The sequence below is a fragment of the Chrysemys picta genome, chromosome 6 (genome assembly GCF_011386835.1).
Source record: "Chrysemys picta bellii isolate R12L10 chromosome 6, ASM1138683v2, whole genome shotgun sequence".
Classification (NCBI taxonomy): Eukaryota; Metazoa; Chordata; order Testudines; family Emydidae; genus Chrysemys; species Chrysemys picta.
In genome coordinates, this window is record NC_088796.1 from 40,460,631 (window position 1) to 40,483,075 (window position 22,445).

Here is a 22,445-nt window from a genome sequence, read left to right on the forward strand (position 1 = left end):
GAGTCTGATTTTGAAGTTTTTCTGTTGTAAGATAGCCACCCGCAGGTCTGTCATTGAATGGCCAGACAGGTTAAAGTGTTCTCCCACTGTTTTTTGAGTATTATGATTCCTGATGTCAGATTTGTGTCCATTAATTCTTTTGCATAGAGACTGTCCGGTTTGGCCAACAAAGAAAATAACAGAACACCACTAGCTGTCACCTTCAGCCCCCAACTAAAACCTCTCCAGCGCATCAGAGATCTACAACCTATCCTGAAAGATGATCTTTTACTCTCACAGATCTTGGGAGACAGACCTGTCCTCGCTTACAGACAACCCCCCAACCTAAAGCAAATACTCATCAGCAACCACACATCACTGAACAAAAACACTGACCCAGGAACCTATCCTTGTAACAAAGCCCGATGCCAACTCTGTCCACATATCTATTCAAGTGACATCATCATAGGACCAAATCACATCAGCCATGCCATCAGGGGCTCGTTCACCTGCACATCTACCAATGTGATATATGCCATCATGTGCCAGCAATGCCCCTCTGCCATGTACATTGGCCAAACCTAAGGTGCCACAAGTACTCCTGTTCTTTTTTTGAAAATAGAAGGAATGTTTGGACAGCCGACCTTGGTTTGAAGTGCCTCTGACACGTGTGTTTTATTGTTATGACTAGAAATGCTTTGACATGAGATAATGAATAGTTTGGTGAAATTACGAGAATTGGTGACTTTTGGAGGTTACTATGGTGATCCACTAGGAGTCACTGTAAGTTATGTGCTTTGTTTAAAGTTAGCTATAAAAGATAAGGTAAAAGAATATGCTTTGGATCAGACCGAGGAAGCTTTTCTTTAGACAAGGATCTGACACCTAAGTTCCCCAGCAGCTAGATGGAAGGAGGGCCCCCAGAAGGCTGGCTGTTGATTCCTCAAAACCATCTTAAACAATGGTAGATTCAGACCTAAATCTGAATCTACTGCTACAGCGTGTGTGTGCATGCGCATGTGCTTGAGACCTAATAAAAAAGTAGTTTTTGGTAAAAACACTCTTGTTTGTGCCAATCATTGATTAAATGGAGGAGCTGTGTCCCCACTGATTTATTCCTGACACTGCCTACAGAGAAACAGTTAAATTACCACTGCTTTGGCTTCTGAAAACCCTAGGTAGCAATAGGATGAAATTTAAAAGTGCAAAATGCAAGCTCATGCACCTAGGAACTAACAAGATTTTTTTTCTATAAGCTGGGGACATATCAGTTGGAAATGACAGAGGAGGAAAAAGACCTTGGAGTTTTGGTCAGTTACAGAATGACCATAAGTCACCAATGTGATGCAGCCTTCAAAAAAGCTAATGCAATCCTAGGATGCATCAGGTAAGGTATTTACAGTAGATATAAGAAAATGTTATTACCATATTATAAACCACTGGTGAGACCTCATCTGTAATACTTAAGAAAGATGAATTCAAACTGGAACAGGTGCAGAGAAAGGCTACTAGGGTGATCAGAGGAATGAAGAACATACTTTCCAAGAAAGCAACAGAGGGTCCTGTGGCACCTTTGAGACTAACAGAAGTATTGGGAGCATAAGCTTTCGTGGGCAAGAACCTCACTTCTTCAGATGCAAGTAATGGAAATCTCCAGAGGCAGGTATAAATCAGTGTGGAGACAACGAGGTTAGTTCAATCAGGGAGGGTGAGGTGCTCTGCTAGCAGTTGAGGTGTGAACACCAAGGGAGGAGAAACTGCTTCTGTAGTAGAATGGATAGCCATTCACAGTCTTTGTTTAATCCTGATCTGATGGTGTCAAATTTGCAAATGAACTGGAGCTCAGCAGTTTCTCTTTGGAGTCTGGTCCTGTTTGCTGTAAGATGGCTACCTTTACATCTGCTGTTGTGTGGCCAGGGAGGTTGAAGTGTTCTCCTACAGGTTTTTGTATATTGCCATTCCTGATATCTGACTTGTGTCCATTTATCCTCTTGCCTAGTGACTGTCCAGTTTGGCCAATGTACATAGCAGAGGGGCATTGCTGGCATATGATGGCATATATAACATTGGTGGACATGCAGGTGAATGAGCCGGTGATGTTGTAGCTGATCTGGTTAGGTCCTGTGGTGGTGTTGCTGGTGTAGATATGTGGGCAGAGTTGGCATTGAGGTTTGTTGCATGGGTTGGTTCCTGAGTTAGAGTTGTTATGGTGCGGTGCGTGGTTGCTGGTGAGAATATGCTTAAGGTTGGCAGGTTGTCTGTGGGCAAGGACTGGCCTGCCTCCCAAGGTCTGTGAAAGTGAGGGGTCATTGTCCAGGATGGGTTGTAGATCACTGATGATGCGTTGGAGAGGTTTAAGCTGAGGACTGTAGGTGATGGCCAGTGGAGTTGTCATAACTATAAAGGGAAGGGTAATAGCTGTCCTGTGTACAGTACTATAAAACCCCTCCTGGCCAGAGACTCCAAAATCCTTTTCCCTGTAAAGGGTTAAGAAGCTCAGGTAACCTGGCTGGCATCTGACCTAAAGGACCAATAAGGGGACAAGATACTTTCAAATCTTGGGGGAGAAGGCTGTTGTTTGTGTTCTTTGTTTGGGAGTGTGTTCGTTCTCGGGACTGAGAGGGACCAGACATCAATCCAGGTTCTCCACATCTTTCTAAACAAGTCTCTCCTATTTCAAACTTGTAAGTAAATAGCCAGACAAGGCGTGTTAGTTTTCCTTTGTTTTTCTCAACTTGTAAATGTACCTTTTACCAGAGTGTTTATCTTTGTTTGCTGTACTTTGAACCTGAGACTAGAGGGGAGTCCTCTGAGCTCTTTAAGTTTGATTACCCTGTAAGGTTAATTTCCATACTGATTTTACAGAGATGATTTTTACCTTTTTCTTTAATTAAAAACCTTCTTTTTAAGAACCTGATTGATTTTTCCTTGTTCAAGATCCAAGGGGTTTGGATCTTGATTCACCAGGAGTTGGTGGGAGGAAGGAGGGGGAATGGTTAATTTCTCCTTGTTTTAAGATCCAAGGGGTTTGGATTTGTATTCACCAGGGATTTGGTGAAGGTTTTTCAAGGCTTCCCAGGAATGGAATCCATTGAAATGGTGGCAGCCGAACCAGAGTTAAGCTGGTAGTTAAGCTTAGAAGTTTTCATGCAGGCCCCTACATTTGTACCCTAAAGTTCAAAGTGGGGATCCAGCCTTGACATGGTGGTAGAGCGGTGGGATCATTTTAAACCCAAAAGCCAGTGAGATTTTTTTTTCCTTCTAGCTGCTTGGAAAGCGGAGCTGGAAGTAGATAGATGCATATCTTATCTCTCCTTGCCTGAAGGCAGAGGTGTTAAGTTTTTTTAACAAGGTCCTTTGTTAAGAGAAGGGTTCAATTAGCAAATGACTGGTAAAAGGAATTTACAAGCTGAATTGTGTTTTTTTTTCTTTTTACATCCTCGGGAGTAGCTAGTTAGAAAGTCTCTGTTAACTCAGCAGCAGCCAGAGCTGAGAGCTTCCCAGTTTCAGTCAACTGCAGAGGGGGTGACCCAGCACAAGAAAACAGGAAAATGACTACCAAAAAAGTAGCTTAAAAAATAGAACTGGCCAAACTAGAAGCAGAAGAAAATTAAAGAAAACATCAGAGACTGCTTCAATTAACAAAACTCAAGACAAAGCAGAGAGCAAGAGAAGAAAAAGCCAAAAAGGAGGCCCATAAAAGAGAGATGGAGCTGAAAAAAGCCAAAGAGGAGGCTCACAAGAGAACTATGGAGCTGAAAGAAAAAGAGATGGAGGAGAGAGAAAAAGAAAGGAAGCATGAACTGGAACTAGCAAAGGCTAAGCAAGCTTTCACCCCCATCCCTGTTCCTAAGCCGTCCACCAGGGCCCCGTCTGTGTTACCGGAGACCCAGACAAAGGTGGTGGAACTGGATCCCCTGCCAATGACTGCAACAGCCGTAGTGGATCCAATCCCAGAGACCCAGCCAAAGCCAGTCCCAGAACCGGAACTGGCAACGCAACCAGCACCAGAACCATTGCCAGCCCTGAGTCCAGCGCTTGCAAACCCGTCTACAACTCCAACGCCAGAGGGCACCAGCGAGCCTGAACTGGCAGAAGCAGCAGATAACCCTACACAAGAGGCTCAGCCAGAGCCTGAAATACCACATAGTGCACCAGCGGACAACGGTTCACAGTCAATGGAAACAGCCCCAGCACCTGCATCGCTTCCAGAGGGACCAAGCCCCAGTCCACAGTCCAAGGAGGAACTGATGTCTCCAGCATCAAGGGAACAGTTCCAGGCCGAGCAGGAAGCAGATGACAGCCTTCAGAAAGCTTGGGCGGCGGCGCGGAGCACCCCACCGTCTCTCAGCTCTTCTAACCGATCCCGGTTTGTTGTAGAACAAGGACTTTTATACAAGGAGACTCTTTCTGGTGGGCACCAGGAAGACTGGCATCCTCAAAGACAGTTGGTAGTTCCCACTAAGTATCGGGTAAAGCTCTTGAACTTAGCCCATGATCATCCCAGTGGCCATTCTGGGGTGAACAGAACCAAAGACCGGTTGGGGAAGTCCTTCCACTGGGAGGGAATGGGCAAGGACGTTGCTAAATATGTCCGGTCTTGTGAGGTGTGCCAACGAGTGGGAAAGCCCCAAGACCAGGTTAAAGCCCCTCTCCAGCCACTACCCATAATTGAGGTCCCATTTCAGCGCGTAGCTGTGGATATTCTGGGTCCTTTCCCAAAGAAGACACCCAGAGGAAAGCAGTACGTACTGACTTTCATGGATTTTGCTACCCGATGGCCGGAAGCAGTACCCTTAAGCAACACCAGGGCTAAAAGTGTGTGCCAGGCATTAACAGACATTTTTGCCAGGGTAGGTTGGCCCTCCGACATCCTTACAGATTCGGGAACTAATTTCCTGGCAGGGACCATGGAAAACCTGTGGGAAGCTCATGGGGTGAATCACTTGGTTGCCACCCCTTACCACCATGAAACCAATGGCCTGGTGGAGAGGTTTAATGGAACTTTGGGGGCCATGATACGTAAATTTGTAAATGAACACTCCAATGATTGGGACCTCGTGTTGCAGCAGTTGCTTTTTGCCTACAGGGCTGTACCACATCCCAGTTTAGGGTTTTCACCATTTGAACTTGTGTATGGCCGTGAGGTTAAGGGGCCATTACAGTTGGTGAAGCAGCAATGGGAGGGGTTTACGCCTTCTCCAGGAACTAACATTCTAGACTTTGTAAGCAACCTACAAAACACCCTCCGACATTCTTTAGCCCTTGCTAAAGAAAACCTAAAGGATGCTCAGGAAGAGCAAAAGGCCTGGTATGATAAACATTCCAGAGAACGGTCCTTGAAAGTAGGAGACCAAGTCATGGTCTTAAAGGCGCTCCAGGCCCATAAAATGGAAGCGTCGTGGGAAGGACCATTCACGGTCCAGGAGCGCCTAGGAGCTGTTAACTATCTCATAGCCTCCCCCACCTCCAACATAAAGCCTAAGGTATACCATGTTAATTCTCTTAAGCCCTTTTATTCCAGAGAATTAAACGTTTGCCAGTTTACAGCCCAGGAAACAGATGACGCGGAGTGGCCTGAAGGTGTCTACTACGAAGGAAAAAAGGATGGTGGCGTAGAAGAGGTGAACCTCTCCACGACCCTTGGACGTCTGCAGCGACAGCAGATCAAGGAGCTGTGCACAAGCTTTGCACCAATTTTCTCAGCCACTCCCGGATGGACCGAACGGGCATACCACTCCATTGACACTGGTAATGCTCACCCTATTAGAACCCCACCCTACCGGGAGTCACCTCATGCCAAAACTGCTATTCAAAGGGAGATCCAGGACATGCTACAGATGGGTATAATCCGCCCCTCTAAGAGTGCATGGGCATCTCCAGTGGTTCTAGTTCCCAAACCAGATGGGGAAACACGCTTTTGCGTGGACTACCGTAAGCTAAATGCTGTAACTCGTCCTGACAACTATCCAATGCGACGCACAGATGAGCTATTGGAGAAATTGGGACATGCCCAATTCATCTCTACTTTAGACTTAACCAAGGGGTACTGGCAAGTACCACTAGATGAACCCGCTAAGGAAAGGTCAGCCTTCGTCACCCAGGCAGGGGTGTATGAATTCAATGTACTCCCTTTTGGGTTGCGAAATGCACCCGCCACCTTCCAAAGACTTGTAGATGGTCTCCTAGCGGGATTGGGAGAATCTGCAGTTGCCTACCTCGATGATGTGGCCATTTTTTCTGATTCATGGGCAAAGCACCTGAAGCACCTGGAAAAAGTTTTCGAGCGCATCCAGCAGGCAGGACTAACTGTTAAGGCTAAAAAGTGTCAAATAGGCCAAAACAGAGTAATTTACCTGGGGCACCAGGTGGGTCAAGGAACTATAAATCCCCTACAGGCCAAAGTGGATGCTATCCAAAAGTGGCCGGTTCCAAAGTCTAAGAAACAGGTCCAATCCTTCTTAGGCTTGGCTGGATATTATAGGCGATTTGTACCCCACTACAGCCAAATCGCCGCCCCGCTGACAGACCTAACCAAAAAGAAACAGCCAAATGCAGTTCGGTGGACTGATGAGTGTCAAAAGGCCTTTAACCAGCTTAAGGCAACACTCATGTCTGACCCTGTGCTAAGGGCCCCAGACTTTGACAAACCGTTCCAAGTAACCACAGATGCGAGGCGTGGGAGCAGTTTTAATGCAGGAAGGACCGGATCAAGAATTCCATCCTGTCGTATTTCTCAGTAAGAAACTGTCTGAGAGGGAAAGCCATTGGTCAATCAGCGAAAAGGAATGCTATGCCATTGTGTACGCGCTGGAAAAGCTACGCCCGTATGTTTGGGGACGGCGTTTCCAACTACAAACAGACCATGCTGCGCTACAGTGGCTTCATACCGCCAAGGGAAATAACAAAAAACTTCTTCGGTGGAGTTTAGCTCTCCAAGATTTTGATTTTGAAATACAACACATTTCGGGAGCTTCTAACAAAGTGGCTGATGCACTCTCCCGGGAAAGTTTCCCAGAGTTAACTGATTAACAATTGTTCTTGGAATGAAACATATTGTTAGTTTTTATATAATCAGTAGTATGTCTAAAGGTACATGTGTCTTATTAACTCTGTTTTCTCCTAGAACTCCAGGAAGAAATCACAGCCAGTGTGGAACCGAACATCCAACACTATCTGTGATTTGGGGGGCGTGTCATAACTATAAAGGGAAGGGTAATAGCTGTCCTGTGTACAGTACTATAAAACCCCTCCTGGCCAGAGACTCCAAAATCCTTTTCCCTGTAAAGGGTTAAGAAGCTCAGGTAACCTGGCTGGCATCTGACCTAAAGGACCAATAAGGGGACAAGATACTTTCAAATCTTGGGGGAGAAGGCTGTTGTTTGTGTTCTTTGTTTGGGAGTGTGTTCGTTCTCGGGACTGAGAGGGACCAGACATCAATCCAGGTTCTCCACATCTTTCTAAACAAGTCTCTCCTATTTCAAACTTGTAAGTAAATAGCCAGGCAAGGCGTGTTAGTTTTCCTTTGTTTTTCTCAACTTGTAAATGTACCTTTTACCAGAGTGTTTATCTTTGTTTGCTGTACTTTGAACCTGAGACTAGAGGGGAGTCCTCTGAGCTCTTTAAGTTTGATTACCCTGTAAGGTTAATTTCCATACTGATTTTACAGAGATGATTTTTACCTTTTTCTTTAATTAAAAACCTTTTTAAGAACCTGATTGATTTTTCCTTGTTCAAGATCCAAGGGGTTTGGATCTTGATTCACCAGGAGTTGGTGGGAGGAAAGAGGGGAATGGTTAATTTCTCCTTGTTTTAAGATCCAAGGGGTTTGGATTTGTATTCACCAGGGATTTGGTGAAGGTTTTTCAAGGTTTCTCAGGAACGGAATCCATTGAAATGGTGGCAGCCGAACCAGAACTAAGCTGGTAGTTAAGCTTAGAAGTTTTCATGCAGGCCCCTACATTTGTACCCTAAAGTTCAAAGTGGGGATCCAGCCTTGACAGGAGTTCTGTTGGTTTCTCTTCTGGGCCTGTCTTGTAGCAGTAGGCTTCTGGGTACATGTCTGGCTCTGTTGATTTGTTTCTTTATTTCCTTGTGTGGGTATCGTAGTTTTGAGAATGCTTGGTGAACCAAGCATGTACCCAGAAGCCTACTACTAGCTAGCAGAGCACCTCACCCTCCCTGATTGAACTAACCTCGTTGTCTCTACACTGATTTATACCTGCCTCTGGAGATTTCCATTACTTGCATCTGAAGAAGTGAGGTTCTTACCCACGAAAGCTTATGCTCCCAATACTTCTGTTAGTCTCAAAGGTGCCACAGGACCCTCTGTTGCTTTTTACAGATTCAGACTAACACGGCTACCCCTCTGATACTTTCCAAGAGGAGACTTAGGGTACGCCCACATAGCAAAGAAAAAACCCTGGCTTACCCATGCCAGCCAACTTGGGCTCGGGGACGGAGGAGGGGGAAGAAGGGGCTTGGGGCTGTTTCATTGCTGTGTGGACTTCTGGGCTTGGACTGGTGCCCAAGCTCTGGGACGCTCCCACCCCGCAGGGTTCTAGAGTCCGGGCTCCGGTCCGAGTCCAGAAACCGACACAGCAACGAAACAGCCTCGCTGCCTGAGTCGGCTGGCACGGACTAACTACAGGATTTTCTTTGCTGCATAAACATACTCTTAAGGAGCTTGACTTGTTTAGCCTAACCAAATGAAGGCTGAGGGGAAATACGACTGCTTTCTACAAATACATCAGAGGAATAAAAAGGGAGAAGACCTATTTAAGTTAGGGACTAATGATGGCACAAGAACAAATGGCTGTAATCTGTTCATCAACCAGTTTAGGCTTGAAATTAAACAAAGATTTCTAACTATCAGAGTGAGGTTCTGGAATCAATGAATCATAGAATATTAGGGTTGGAAGAGACTTCAGGGGGTCATCTAGTCCAATCCCGTACTCAAAGCAGGACCAACACCAACTAAATCATCCCAGCCAAGGCTTTGTCAAGCCAGGCCTTAAAAACCTCTAAGGCTGGAGATTCCACCATCTCCCTAGGTAACCCATTCCAGTGCTTCACCACCCTCCTAGTGAAACAGAGTTTCCTAGACCTCCCGCACTGCAACTTGAGATAATTGCTTCTTGTTCTGTCATCTGCCATCACTGAGAACAGCCTAGCTCCATCCTCTATGGAACCCCCCACCCCCCTTCAGGTAGTTGAAGGCTGCTATCAAATTCACCCTCACTCTTCTCTTCTGCAGACTAAATAACCCCAGTTCCCTCAGCCTCTCCTCGTAAATCATGTGCCCAGCCCCCAATCATTTTTGTTGCCCTCCGCTGGACTCTCTCCAATTTGTCCACATCCCTTCTGTAGTGGGGGGGGGGGGGGGAGGGGAGGGGGACCAAAACCGGACAGAATACTCCAGGTGTGGCCTCACCAGTGTTGAATAGAGGGGAATAATCCCTTCCAAGGGAAGCAGTGAGGGCAAAACCCCTAACTGGTTTCAAGACAGAGCATGATAAGTTTATGGAGGGGATGCTATGATGAAATTGCCTACAATGGCATGTGGCCCATCTACAACTCTTAGTAACAAATATCGCTACTCCAACAGCCAAAGATTGGTCATTAGACGGGGAGCATATTTTCCCCCCAGGTATCTAGCTAGTGTGTTTCATGAACACGCTCAGGGGCTAACGGATTGCCATATTTGCAATGAAAAAGAAGCCAGACTGGGGATTTTCACTTTCCTCTGCAGCATGGGGCTCAGGTCACTTGTAGGGTTACAGTACTGTAAGTGATGGATTCTTTGTAATTTGAAGTCTTTAAATCATGATTCAAGGACTTCAATAATGTAGCCAGATTATGGTTTTAGTACAGGAGTGGGCGGGTGAGATTCTGTAGCCTGCAATGTGCATGCCAGACTAGATAATCATGATGAGCTCTTTTGGCCTTAAAATATCAATATAAAACAACTTTTCCACAACATGAAATCGGGGTTTCTTTCCTTCAGTCTGTTTTGTTTTGTCGCCACTTCCCCTCCAGGCTGATACACGGTCCCCACTCGCTTTCTGGCTCTTGTAAAGCTTCACTTTGTGTTGCCCCACCTGGTCTGATCTCCCATCTCGTCTGTGGGGGCACTCTTCCCTCCCCTGCCCCCCAAGCTCTTTACTCACTCTCCCAGGAGGGGTCCTGCCCCCTTCAAGTAAGGGCGACCGGATGTTTCACTGTGGGGTGCCCCCACCGCCAATGCGGGAAGCCGACGGCCCAGGCAGCCAGGCTCCCTTCCTCGCCTCCCGCGCCAGGTGTCTCAAGGTCTCCTCGGGCGCCCGCTCCCCCCACGCCAGGGCGGACCTCTCACCTGGCAGCGCCATGGAGCCAAAGGCCCTGCAGCGTCTTCCCCCGCCGAGTCGAACACAGGCGGTGGCGCTTCCCGGCCGGAGGCCTTTGGGCGGCGCACTCCGGGCCGCACCATTAGACAGGGCGAGGAGGGGTGAGTGAAATCACCCCGGTGACGGGGGGAGGAGGCGGAGCGGAGGAGCCGGGTCAGTGTCAGGATTAGGAGGCGCGACGGAGGCGGCGGGTTTCTCAGCGCTTTTGCTACGGCTCCGCGCTCGGCCTCTCGGCCCGGCTGCCTCCCCCCGCGCCGCGGCGCCGGATCCCGGGGTCCAAAATGGCGGGAGGTTCGCGGGGCTAGTCGGGGATTCCGCAGCGCCAGGACTGGAGCGAAAGCGGAGCCGGGTCCATCCTCGCGGCGCCCCCTCCCCTCAGCCCTAGCCCAGCCCCGCCGCCAGCATGAGCAACATCTACATCCAGGAGCCTCCGACCAACGGCAAGGTGAGCCCCCGCCCCGGGCGCGCCGGGGACGCGTGAGGTGGGATGGGGCAAGGGACCAGCTGTGAGGCTGGGAAAGGCGAAGGGAGCCAGGAGCTCCACTGACCATCACCCGGACCCCCGTTATGCAAATTGTTCCCGCACCCCTGTGCCTGTGCTACACTTCTTGGCAGGTGCAAGTTACATTGGCGTACAGTAGCCTCCGTCAGCGTATAGCTCCTGTACCTGCAGGCTTGGCTGCTTGCTTCGGCGCTGCGCATGTTCACCAGGAGTGCTTGGGTCGATGCAAAGTGCGTGCACCAAGGGTGCGTATCCCAGTCTGCAAACCGCTACCGTCTAGCGCAGGGGTTCTCAACCTGTTTCTTTCTGAGCCCCTCCCCCACCCCCCTAAAAACTCTATGACCACTTGTGCCAAAACAATGGGTTCTCTGCATATAAAAGCCAGGGCTAGCGTTAGGGAGTAGCACACAGGGTAGTTGCCTAGGGCCCCATGCCATAGAAGCCCCTGCAAAGCTAAGTTGTTCAGGCTTTGGCTTCAGCCCCATGCGGAGGCGCTTCAGCTTTTTGCCCTGGGCCCCAGCGAGTCTAACGCTGCTTGGCAGACCAGCCCTGAAACCTGCTTGCGGCCCTGCAGCAGGGCCTGGAGCCCTGGTTGAGAACCACTTCTTTTGGGAAGTTTTCTCCTGTGGTGGGATAGAAATTACTCACTCAGTGATCTCTGGGAGATGAGTCAAGTTCCCAGTATGCAACTTAGAATAATAGGGTTAGAAGGGACTGCAAGGGTCATCTAGTCTAACCCCTTGCCAAGAGGCAGGATTTGTTGTGGTTAAACCAGCCAAGACAGATGTCTCTCCAGCCTCCTTTTGAAAATCTCCAGTGAAGGAGCTTCCAAAACCTCCTGAGCCAGTCTGTTCTATTGTCCTATTGTTCTTCTGGCTATGAAGTTTTACCTGAGATTTAATCTAATTTAAACTTTCTCCATCCCGTAATGTCATCCCTATCCCATAATTCTTATGCTATTTTTTTAAAACCCACAAACCTGCATGGCACTTATAGCTGCCTGCAAAAAAAAATTGACGCCTTCAGGGAGCATTGGGCGCTGTCCGGGGTTCTCTGCTCGGTGTCCCCGTCTGGTTCACTTCGTTTGACCCTTTGACCACACTCCTATCCCTGTTCTTTTATTAGTTGTCACCTGTAATTTTTTGGTCTCCAGGTCCTGTGGCCTCCCACTTAGGCTGGGGGGATCCTTTAGCCTGCCCACTTCCTGGATCCCAATAGGATCACTCTCCTGTAGCCAACTGGCCTGACCCTGTCACAATATATATCTTGGGGAAATGGCTGGAGCTGTGGATGGTTAGACTGCATCATTTTTTATTGCATTTCTGAATATCTGTTGTAATTTTTACATTAGACATTTTTGGGTATTTTAACATATTTTGATGCTAGGACATTCTGTAGGTTTTTTTGTTTTTACTACTACTAAAGAATAGATATTTACTCAGTCCTTCTTAATGCAAACAGTTCCATCAGAGCCATTACAGACTATGTTGTGAATACATAATTAAAGGTTTTCTAAAATCGGGGGAAAAAAAAATCTCTGACAGAAGCATGGAGCCTGCAGAGCTCTGTGCTATTGTCATGAAAATTACAAATACAGAACGCGCAATCCTCTAGTAATAGTAGAGCTGCAGGAAGTACTGCAACAACGGGGGACATGATGATTTCTTTGAGGAGAGACTCCTGAGAGTCATAGCAAAAAACAATTCAAGGTTATTGATGTAGCACTGCGTCAGTGCTCATTTCTCAGGCTCACATAGGTGAGATCACATCATAGGGCAGGTTTGGGACAACGAGCAGTGGCTGCACAACTTTCAGATGCAAAAGGCCGCCTTCTTGGATCTATTTGCCAAGCTCACTCCAGCTTGCCAGTAAAGGAACACCAGAATGAGAGCTTCGCTGGCAGCTGAGAAGTGAGTGGCAATTCCACTGTGGAAGCTTGTGATGTCAGATTGCTACCGGTCAGTGGGAAATCATTTTGGATTTGGAAAATCCACAGCGGGGACTGTTGTCATGCAAGTATGTGGGGCCATTAATCTTATTCTGCTGTACAGGCGGTGGTGCTTCCCGGCCGGAGGCCTTCCCGGCCGGCGCACTCAGTAACACTGGTCTACAATTTTTGAGAAGTCGTCTGCTTCAGAGATAAAATGTGCTATTTATTATGTATTTTGATGTGCTGAATTCAAATATGACAATTAAAACAACTGGCTACTGTTTCTAAGATATTTAAGTTTTTACATTTGATGTCTATGTATATTGTGTAGATAGTAGAGTTTTAATCATAAATTGTAAACCTAGGTCTTTTCATGTGTTTATGGTTGCTTTACATGATAATATTTCAGCTGTCCTGTTTATGTAACACTTTAAAAATCAGCAAAAGGGTTATATAAATAAAATTTATTATGAAACAAAAGGCAAAAAACTATTATGTACATAGTTTAGTGCTATTCAGTGTCTACTCGGCGCTTCTTGGCTTGTCTCTTGTATTCATTAAATGGAGCATCTCTTGTCACTGTCCAGCAATAGTCTTCAAGCATTGATGGGCTCCATTTGCCCTGATAGCGTTTCTCCATTGTTGCAATTTCCTGGTGAAATCGCTCGCCATGCTCGTCGCTCACTGCTCCGCAGTTCGGTGGAAAAAATCTAGATGAGAGTGCAAAAAATGTATCTTTAGTGACATGTTGCAACCAAGGCTTTTGTATGCCTTGAGGAGGTTTTCCACCAACGACCTGTAGTTGTCTGCCTTGTTTCCGAGAAAATTTATTGCCACTAACTGGAAGGCTTTCCATGCCGTCTTTTCCTTGCCACGCAGTGCATTGTCAATTGCATCATCTCGAAGAAGTTGACGAATCTGAGGACCAACAAAGACACCTTCCTTTATCTTAGCTTCACTTAACCTTGGAAATTTTCCACGGAGGTACTTGAAAGCTGCTTGTGTTTTGTCAATGGCCTTGACAAAGTTCTTCATCAGACCCAGCTTGATGTGTAAGGGTGGTAATAAAATCTTCCTTGATTCTACAAGTGGTGGATGCTGAACACTTTTCCTCACAGGCTCCAATGACTGTCGGAGTGGCCAATCTTTCTTGATGTCGTGGGAATCTCTTGCATGACTATCCCATTCACAGAGAAAACAGCAGTACTTTGTGTATCCAGTCTGCAGACCAAGCAAGAGAGCAACAACCTTCAAATCGCCACAAAGCTGCCACTGATGTTGGTCATAGTTTATGCACCTCAAAAGTTGTTTCATGTTGTCATAGGTTTCCTTCATATGGACTGCATGACCAACTGGAATTGATGGCAAAACATTGCCATTATGCAGTAAAACAGCTTTAAGACTCTTCTTCAATGAATCAATGAACAGTCTCCACTCATCTGGATCGTGAACGATGTTGAGGGCTGCCATCACACCATCGATGTTGTTGCAGGCTACAAGATCACCGTCCATGAAGAAGAATGGGACAAGATCCTTTTGACGGTCACGGAACATGGAAACCCTAACATCACCTGCCAGGAGATTCCACTGCTGTAGTCTGGAGCCCAACAGCTCTGCCTTACTCTTGGGTAGTTCCAAATCCCTGACAAGGTCATTCAGTTCACCTTGTGTTATGAGGTGTGGTTCAGAGGAGGAGGATGGGAGAAAATGTGGATCCTGTGACGTTGATGGTTCAGGACCAGAAGTTTCATCCTCTTCCTCGTCTGACTCAAGTGAGAAAGATTCTGGTGCATCAGGAACCGGCAGTCCTTCTCCGTGGGGTACTGGGCATATAGCTGATGGAATGTTTGGATAATGCACAGTCCACTTTATCTTCTTTGATACACCTTTCCCAACTGGAGGCACCATGCAGAAGTAACAATTGCTGGTATGATCTGTTGGCTCTCTCCAAATCATTGGCACTGCAAAAGGCATAGATTTCCTTTTCCTGTTCAACCACTGGCGAAGATTTGTTGCACAAGTGTTGCAGCATATGTTGTGTGGGGCCCACCTCTTGTCCTGATCTCCAATTTTGCAGCCAAAATAAAGGTGATAGGCTTTCTTAACCATAGTGGTTATACTGCGCTTTTGTGATGCAAAAGTCACTTCACCACAAACATAGCAGAAGTTATCTGCACTGTTCACACAAGTACGAGGCATCTCTGCTCACTTTGGCTAAAGAGAAATGTGTCCCTTTGCAAAATCAAACACTGACAAATAAGAGAGCACGACACTGTATGATTTCTAGAGCTGATATAGGGCAATTTGTTCAGCAGAGTGATGTAAGCTTCGTTATGATTGCATCATCCATGACTCCTAGGAATAACATGCTGCAATTCATATCATGTATGACGCAATACCAGCTTCAGATTGCATCATTCATTGTTTTGCCTAAAAAGCAAGTACTGTCCAAACCCAGTCAGATTTATTCATAGATCCAGTCAAAGATGTATTTTAGTCATTTCTGGTTTAAATTGAGATCCCTTCCCTTTATAACTCACTTATCCTCCGCCATTCCCAAGTCAAGGGTCATATATACTGACCCAATAGCATATCTTGAAAACTAGAGCCAATCAACAATTTTAAGCATCATTTTCGTTCTCAGTGACCCAGAATTAGTAAAGTTTGACTACATTTATTTCAGAAGCATTTTAGCTGTAGAGCAGTGTAATATGCAGGACATAGTGCGTGGATTTGCAGCAGTGGGGCTCCCAAGCTGTGATGGGGTGACAAACAGCACACACATCCCTATATTGGTACCAGCTCACCTTGCAAGCAGATCACTAGGTACGCTTCACTGACATCAATGTGGGTGGGGGAAGTGTGTGGGGGGGGAGAAGTGCATGATGGTTGCATCTTTAAGAACAGGACTGTTCAGAAAGCTGCAAGCAGGGGCATTCTTTCCTGACTGTAAGATTACCATTTGCAATAATAAAATGTCAATAGTGATTCTGGGGGACCCAGCCTATCCCTTGTTCCACAGCTCATGAAGCCATACGCCAGCCACCTCGACAGCACCAACGAAAGATTCAGCTATCAGCACAACAGATGCAGAATGACCATTGAATGTGCTTTTTGTAGATTGAAGGGATGCTGGCATAAAATTGCATCTCAGTGAGAATAATATTCCAATGGTTATAGCTGCCTGTTGTGTCTTGCATAATATCTGCAAATGGGGGAAAAACTACCTCTGGCGTGGAGCAGCCAGACACAAAGGCAATTACAGAGCTGAACATGGAGCTACATGTTAATGGCTAGCTACAGTAATGTGCTGTACTAGAGTGTGCTCTGGCCCTGAGGTTTTGGGGGCTTTTAGGAATTCTATAAGCTAGTTATACATTTATAAATATTACACCATGTCTTTTGGTGAACCTGTGAATTATTAGGTGCTTGCTGTATGTATATAATGATTACACTGTGTGTTTTACTGAACCTGTGAGTTTTGTGATACTATACAGCTACAAGTAGTGTGTTTTGAGTACTGCTATACCTTCTGCCATATGAGTTACGAACTAATAAAGATGTTTGTTTTTAAAAAATATAAATTTATTGTGTAGTAAAAACTGTGCCAAAATCGAATGCTGAAATTAAAAAAACCTCAAGTTTGAACAGAAATTAAAGCATGAAACTTTAGAATTAGAAAGACAGAAAACATCCTGACCCTTTCATTGCACAAATGTAGTCCATTTTGTACTCCTGGGGGGATTCTGCACCAAAAAATTAAAATGTATGCACTAATATTTTAAAATTCTGCATATTTTATTTGTCAAAATAACAAGTACACCAGTTTCAATTATTTTTGGTCATTTATTTCAAAATACCTGTCAGCAAGTATGTCTATAACAATACAGACAACAAAAAAGATTTAGGAAATGTTTTTTGACAAATAGATTCCTTACTAGGCATATTAATACAGAACTCTGAATAATAATTCATTTAAACTACAATACTGAACCATATTTCCCACTCCCCTCAGAAGCAGTGCAAAGGCTTGGGGGAGTCAGGGGTAATGGAGGAGCTGAGGGAGAGGAAGTAAATTGCTGGGAAGGAGCCTAAGTATGAACTTGGAGGGTGGTTAGGTATGGGTGGGAAAGGTATGGAAACCATTTTTTTTGGGAGGGTGGGCGGGAGGCGGGGGAATGGATGGTTGGGGAGCTTCCCCCATGCAGACCCTGGCTGACCCCTAGCCCCACTCAGACATCCACTCTACACATCCCCATGTGGCCCTGCACCTCCTCCCCCTGTCCCCATGAATCTCTATACTACACCTCTGGTAGTAAAGTTAAGCAAATACATAAGTGTTTGCAGGATCTGGGCCTAAATGGACAAGATAAACAAAAGTGGGAAAATAAATAAATACAGAGAGGAGAAGAAACTTTCCCAATGTCACACAGTGGACCATTGGCAATAAAGTTTTATGAAAACTATTCTTTGAGTTGTATCTTATGTATCAGACAAACTGTAGGACAGTTGACATCTAGTACATTACAAAACCTGCCACTGAAAACCAGACCAACTTCCTAATTTTGTTCTTGCATTCCTAAAATTGTATGAAGAATTTTTTTTTACTCTTGACTGTATTATTTGATCAGAGACTTCACCTGTAAATGTTTAAGTGCAATAAAACTAAATAGTATATTTTCATATATTTTTATAGGTTTTACTGAAAACAACAGCTGGAGATATTGACATCGAGCTATGGTCAAAAGAAGCACCAAAAGCATGCAGAAATTTCATCCAGCTTTGTATGGAAGGTAATGATTGAGTTGGACAGTAGTTGTTGTTAATATTATTCAATGTACAGTATTGGTGACTTCTTACATATTATGCTTTTTCATAAAACAGGAATCAGAGGAATATTACACTAATGTCCACGGGAATTGACATTAAGATATAGTTACCAGTGTGTGGGAAAACTAGAAGCGTTGAGAAATGCAATGTTTTTCAAAGCTATCGAAAGAGACCTTAGACAAAGAATTTTAAAAAGCATTTTAAATATGTTTCTCAAATCCAATAGATATCAGGTTATTACTGAACTACAATACATGAGAGACTTAGGAGGACTTACTTTATGGGTATTTTGTAACATGTAACTATGTTCTTCAGTAAACTCATGAAATGATAGCCAAGGAGTCCAAGGAAGTCTGAAAAATTACTTTGTGCATCACCTTCCTTTCCCTGCTTATGGCTTCCTGTTTTCTTTCAAAAACATTTGGGAATTTTTAATACTTCATTGTACTGCCATTTCAGAGTGGTGGGAGCACTGTAATCCAGATAAAAGAAATGGGGTTTGGGAATTAAAGGATCTGCCTTGGGAAAACCACACCATGGGAGGATGAAGGCGCTCGTAGCTACACAGTATCTCCAGCTGGTGCCACTATGTATGTATGTATGTATCTTTTAAGGGTAAGGTACCTCAAGACCCCTTCTGATGTGTACCATTTCTTGAAGATATCCTCTTTTCAGGAGATTTTCACTCCTGTCTTGTGCCTCCAGCATAAATCAAGCCCATCATTTCTTGTAGAGCTAGAACATATCTGTTTGAAAGTCATTCAGTCCTGGTATAAAGTCTTCAAGTGATAGAGATTCCACTACATCCCTTGGTAAGTTGTTCCAATGGTCAGTTACCCTAAATATATATTTTTTTGAGTCTGAATTTGTCTAGTTTCCACTTCCAGCCATTGGATCTCATTATGTCATTGTCTGTCTCCTAAATTAAAGAGCTTTCTACTGTTGGAAATCTTCTTCCCTTGTAGGTACTTATAGATGATGATCAAGTCACCTCTCAGTCTTCTCTTGGATAATCTGAATGGATTGAGCTTCGTACCTTTCTAGTTGTAAGGCAAATTTTTCAGACCTCAAATCATTCTTGTAGCTGTTTTCTGAGCTCTTTCCAATTTGTCAATATTGTTTTTGAAACATAGACACCAGAACTGGACTCAGTACTCTAGTAATGATCTCACTAATGCCATATGCGGAGGTAACACCAACTCCTACTTGATAATCCCCTGTTTATATAGACAAAGATCGCTTGAATCTTCTTAACAGCTGCATTGCAGTGGGAGCTCATGATTGTTTGGTTATCCACCATGATCTTGAAGTCCTTTTCAGTCGCTGTTTTCTGGACACAGTACTCCCCTGGATGGAGGACTGTATCTAGAGGCCTAAACCATGGGCCAAGGAGAAACCAATCCCTCATGAAACCATGCCCAGATGAGACTATTATAGCAGTGAATTCCACGTTTGTTGATGCTCCGAGCACTAAGAAGAGCACTGTGCTCCATGAGTTAAGGCAGTGACCCATGAAAAAGGTAATGTCTTTGTCTTTGTCTGTGCTTCAGAGATTGACATTCTTTTTCATGGGTCTTTGGTTTAGCTCAAGGAGCACAGTGCTTTCATCTGTCACGATTAACACCATCTTTATCCTCCTTGTCAGGTCTGCAACCCAAAAGTTATTTTTGATTCCCTCATCCCCATATTTATGCTTTGTCCAAATCCTTCCACTTCTTCCTCCATGGCTTCCTATCTGACCCTTCAACACTGTCTAGACATCAAAAGCTCTTGTCCACGTCTGAATCACATCCCATCTTGATTTACTCCCAGGCATCTCCTATGTTTCTGGCTTCATTCCCTTCCTATGATTTATATATGTTCTCCTCCCCAAGGAAACCCTCCATAGACCTACCTTTCTCCAGGCATCAAGTTCAGTTTTCTTGTCAGTTTCTTCATGTGCCTAAATAAATCTGTTCCTCCTTAGTTATCCACTCATCTCATTGTGTTGCTCCAATATGCTTTGCTAATTATGCCAGCTATGGATACTAGTTAGTCCTACAAATGCCTCCAGGTGTTCTTCCATACTGCTCTTTATAGATGGAATGCCTTCCTTGAAATCATCTGAAAGGCAAATACAATTCTCCTTTTAAGACCCACCAGTGCTGTGATGCTTACAAGAAAATAAGCAATTATTGATAGTTAGATTAATCGTTTTTAAGGCCAGCGGGACCATTATGATAATCTAATTTGACTTCTTCATTAACACAAGAGAAGGAACCTCACCTAGTGATTTCTGCATCAAGTCCATAACTTCTGTTTAAGCTATCTTTTAGACTGACAACCAGTCTATATATAAGAATATTTAGGTTCAGGGGCAGACGAGGATAGTTTTTGTTTTTTTAAATTTTTGGGAAAAAACAACAACCCACCTTCTAAATGTTTTGGAATCATCAAGTTGTACCCTTATAGCTAGCCCATGTTGCTGCATGATTTTATTAGGTTTTTCATCTTCCTTCCCCCTCCTCTCCCTGGACCTCCTATTGTTTGTTTGTTTTGAATTTATCTCTTTAAGGCAACAACTGTCTTCCTATTTATTTCTTCAGCACCTTGAACAATGGGGCCTTTGAGCACTGCTAAAATATAAATAATGAGCGGGACTTCTCAAGAAACATAAATTGGCCAAATGCTACGAAGTAACAATTTTACACTGATAATTAATTTGAATATCTGATTTATGGCACCCAGTTTACAACACTATCCTAAACACACACAGTGCTGGAATAGTGTATAACTATGTCATAATTATGAGGCTTACTGGGAAGGGAGCAAAAGTTCATGTTTTATATGAGATTATTAGAGAGAGAGTAAAGTTTGTTTTCAGTAGTCAGAATAATAACATTACCAATATGGTGAAAAAATGTTTGAAATATGTGAAGACTTCTTGAACTTGGAGTATTTTAAATGGAAATATCTCTGTCTACAGTATAAAATTTGTAAGTCATCCATTGTCTTAAAATATCATATTTCTTTAATTGACTTGCTACATATGTCAAGCAGAGTTAAATTTTCACCTCCCAGAAGCTGTTTTGATTTCCCTATAATAAAACCAAGAAGCACAATAGACTCAGTATTTCAGAGTCTGATTGGAGCACCATATAAGGTGAAACTGATGAATACTTGTCAGTGTTGGCGTGTATCCAATACCATTGTTTGGCCATACTAAATTAAAGATGCATATGGAAAGCTTTGGCCATAGAGAGGGAAGAAATGAATGAAAGGAGGAGAGTAGAGCCCTATTCTGTCAATTTAAGAATTTTTATACTCTTAACAGCTGATCTATTACGGCAGGGTGGCCGTTAATTTAGCAATATTGGCAACATGCCTTCTCATGTTCTTGTTTTATTTTTTTTAACACAGCTGTCTTTATTTCCGGTCACTTATGTGATAGTGGTGTTATACTTATTTTCTTGAACACTTGATAACTGACAATAAGAAAATATTTGCATGGAAAAACCCAGCCTTGTGACAAATAATGTGGAGTAGGCAGTTTATTTTTTCTCACATTTATTGATATAGCTTGTATGTAGATTTTAGCTCCATTAATCCACATAAACTAATCTTCAGGTTAGGAAATTAAGAATTACCCCACAACTTTGATTATGTGGTGATTGGTGGAAATATAGTGCTAGAACATTCCTACTATTTTAAGCTCCTGATGATTATATTAGAGCAGAAGTCTAAAAAATAAGGAGATACTGTAGAATAAACACAGACACATTGGACTTAATTCTCCTTTTATGTTGATCTTCGTCAATAATAACGCAAAGTCCTTGGTAAAAGGAGTTATATGGGACAGGAGAACCGGTTCTATTAAGACTATCTGGGAGATGGCTTCTTTTATTTCTAGCTTTTATCTACCAATATTATCCTTTCAGTGACATGCAATGCCTTCAAGTGTACTGCAAAACAGCAAACTGTTCTGTATTGTATATTAGTGTGTTTAATTTTGACACCGTTGTCTTGAAAATTTTAAGATGTTTACCTGATCACACATCTTTTGGTACTTCCCATTTCATATAAATGGAATATTTTAACATTGAAAATTGAAACAGAAGTTGAAAATCAACAAAATACCAGTCTCTGAGTCAAAGCTCAAGTTCTAACTTCTGTACACATAATAATAATACCTACCCTTAGATCTCAAAGCACTTTATAAATGTGGTCAGTATCACTATTATCAGATGGGAGAAACTGAGACACAGGGCAGCAAAGTGACTTACCCAGCAGGCTAGTTGTAGAGCCAGAAATAGGTTCCCTGAGTCCCACTCTAGTGTTGTAGCCACAAGGCCACATTGCTTACACTATAAGTGTACTTTTAGAATAATTTAAAAATATCTGTAGTAAATATTCTTTTTCTTTGCAGGTTATTATGACAACACAATATTTCACAGAGTTGTGCCTGATTTTATAGTGCAAGGGGGAGATCCCACTGGTACTGGATCAGGTGGAGAGTCGATCTACGGGCTCCCCTTCAAGGTAGGTGTCTGTATAGCTTGTTTTTTAATTACTGTATATTCATTTGCAAGTGACTTTACTAATAGGAGAGATTGCTAAAACAAAGCTCACATAATAAATTAATCTTTTCTCTTGTACAGTGATTGCTTGCACATCTTGTGTCTCCATTTTTGCATGTGCATTTTTGCATGCACAGTTCCAAAATCTGTCTGTATTGTACCCAGGGTACTAATACAATGTGTTAGCCTATTAGCAAAAACTGCATGAGGAAAAGTGAAAATAGGGTACAGTAAGAGGACATGAAGAAAAGAGGAATCAAAAG

At 43.9% G+C, this 22,445-nt stretch overlaps 2 protein-coding genes across 6 annotated transcripts in view; one reads left to right on the plus strand and one right to left on the minus strand.

Moving 5' to 3' along the window:
- The window catches only part of SREK1IP1 (SREK1 interacting protein 1), a 32,658-nt gene extending 22,193 nt beyond the window's left edge, over nucleotides 1–10,465 (minus strand). Inside the window, exon 1 of the mRNA XM_065599042.1 lies at nucleotides 10,334–10,465. Within this exon, the coding sequence (XP_065455114.1) occupies nucleotides 10,334–10,346 (13 nt within the window). The 5' untranslated portion in view covers nucleotides 10,347–10,465. The remainder of the gene's footprint in view (nucleotides 1–10,333) is intronic.
- Nucleotides 10,466–10,667: 202 nt separating this feature from the next.
- The window catches only part of CWC27 (CWC27 spliceosome associated cyclophilin), a 212,634-nt gene continuing 200,856 nt past the window's right edge, over nucleotides 10,668–22,445 (plus strand). For all 5 annotated transcript variants that reach the window (XM_065599035.1, XM_065599036.1, XM_065599038.1 and 2 more), the window contains exons 1-3: nucleotides 10,668–10,809; nucleotides 17,493–17,589; nucleotides 22,032–22,144. In XM_065599035.1, the coding sequence (XP_065455107.1) occupies nucleotides 10,768–10,809; nucleotides 17,493–17,589; nucleotides 22,032–22,144 (252 nt within the window). In that variant the 5' untranslated portion in view covers nucleotides 10,668–10,767. The remainder of the gene's footprint in view (nucleotides 10,810–17,492; nucleotides 17,590–22,031; nucleotides 22,145–22,445) is intronic.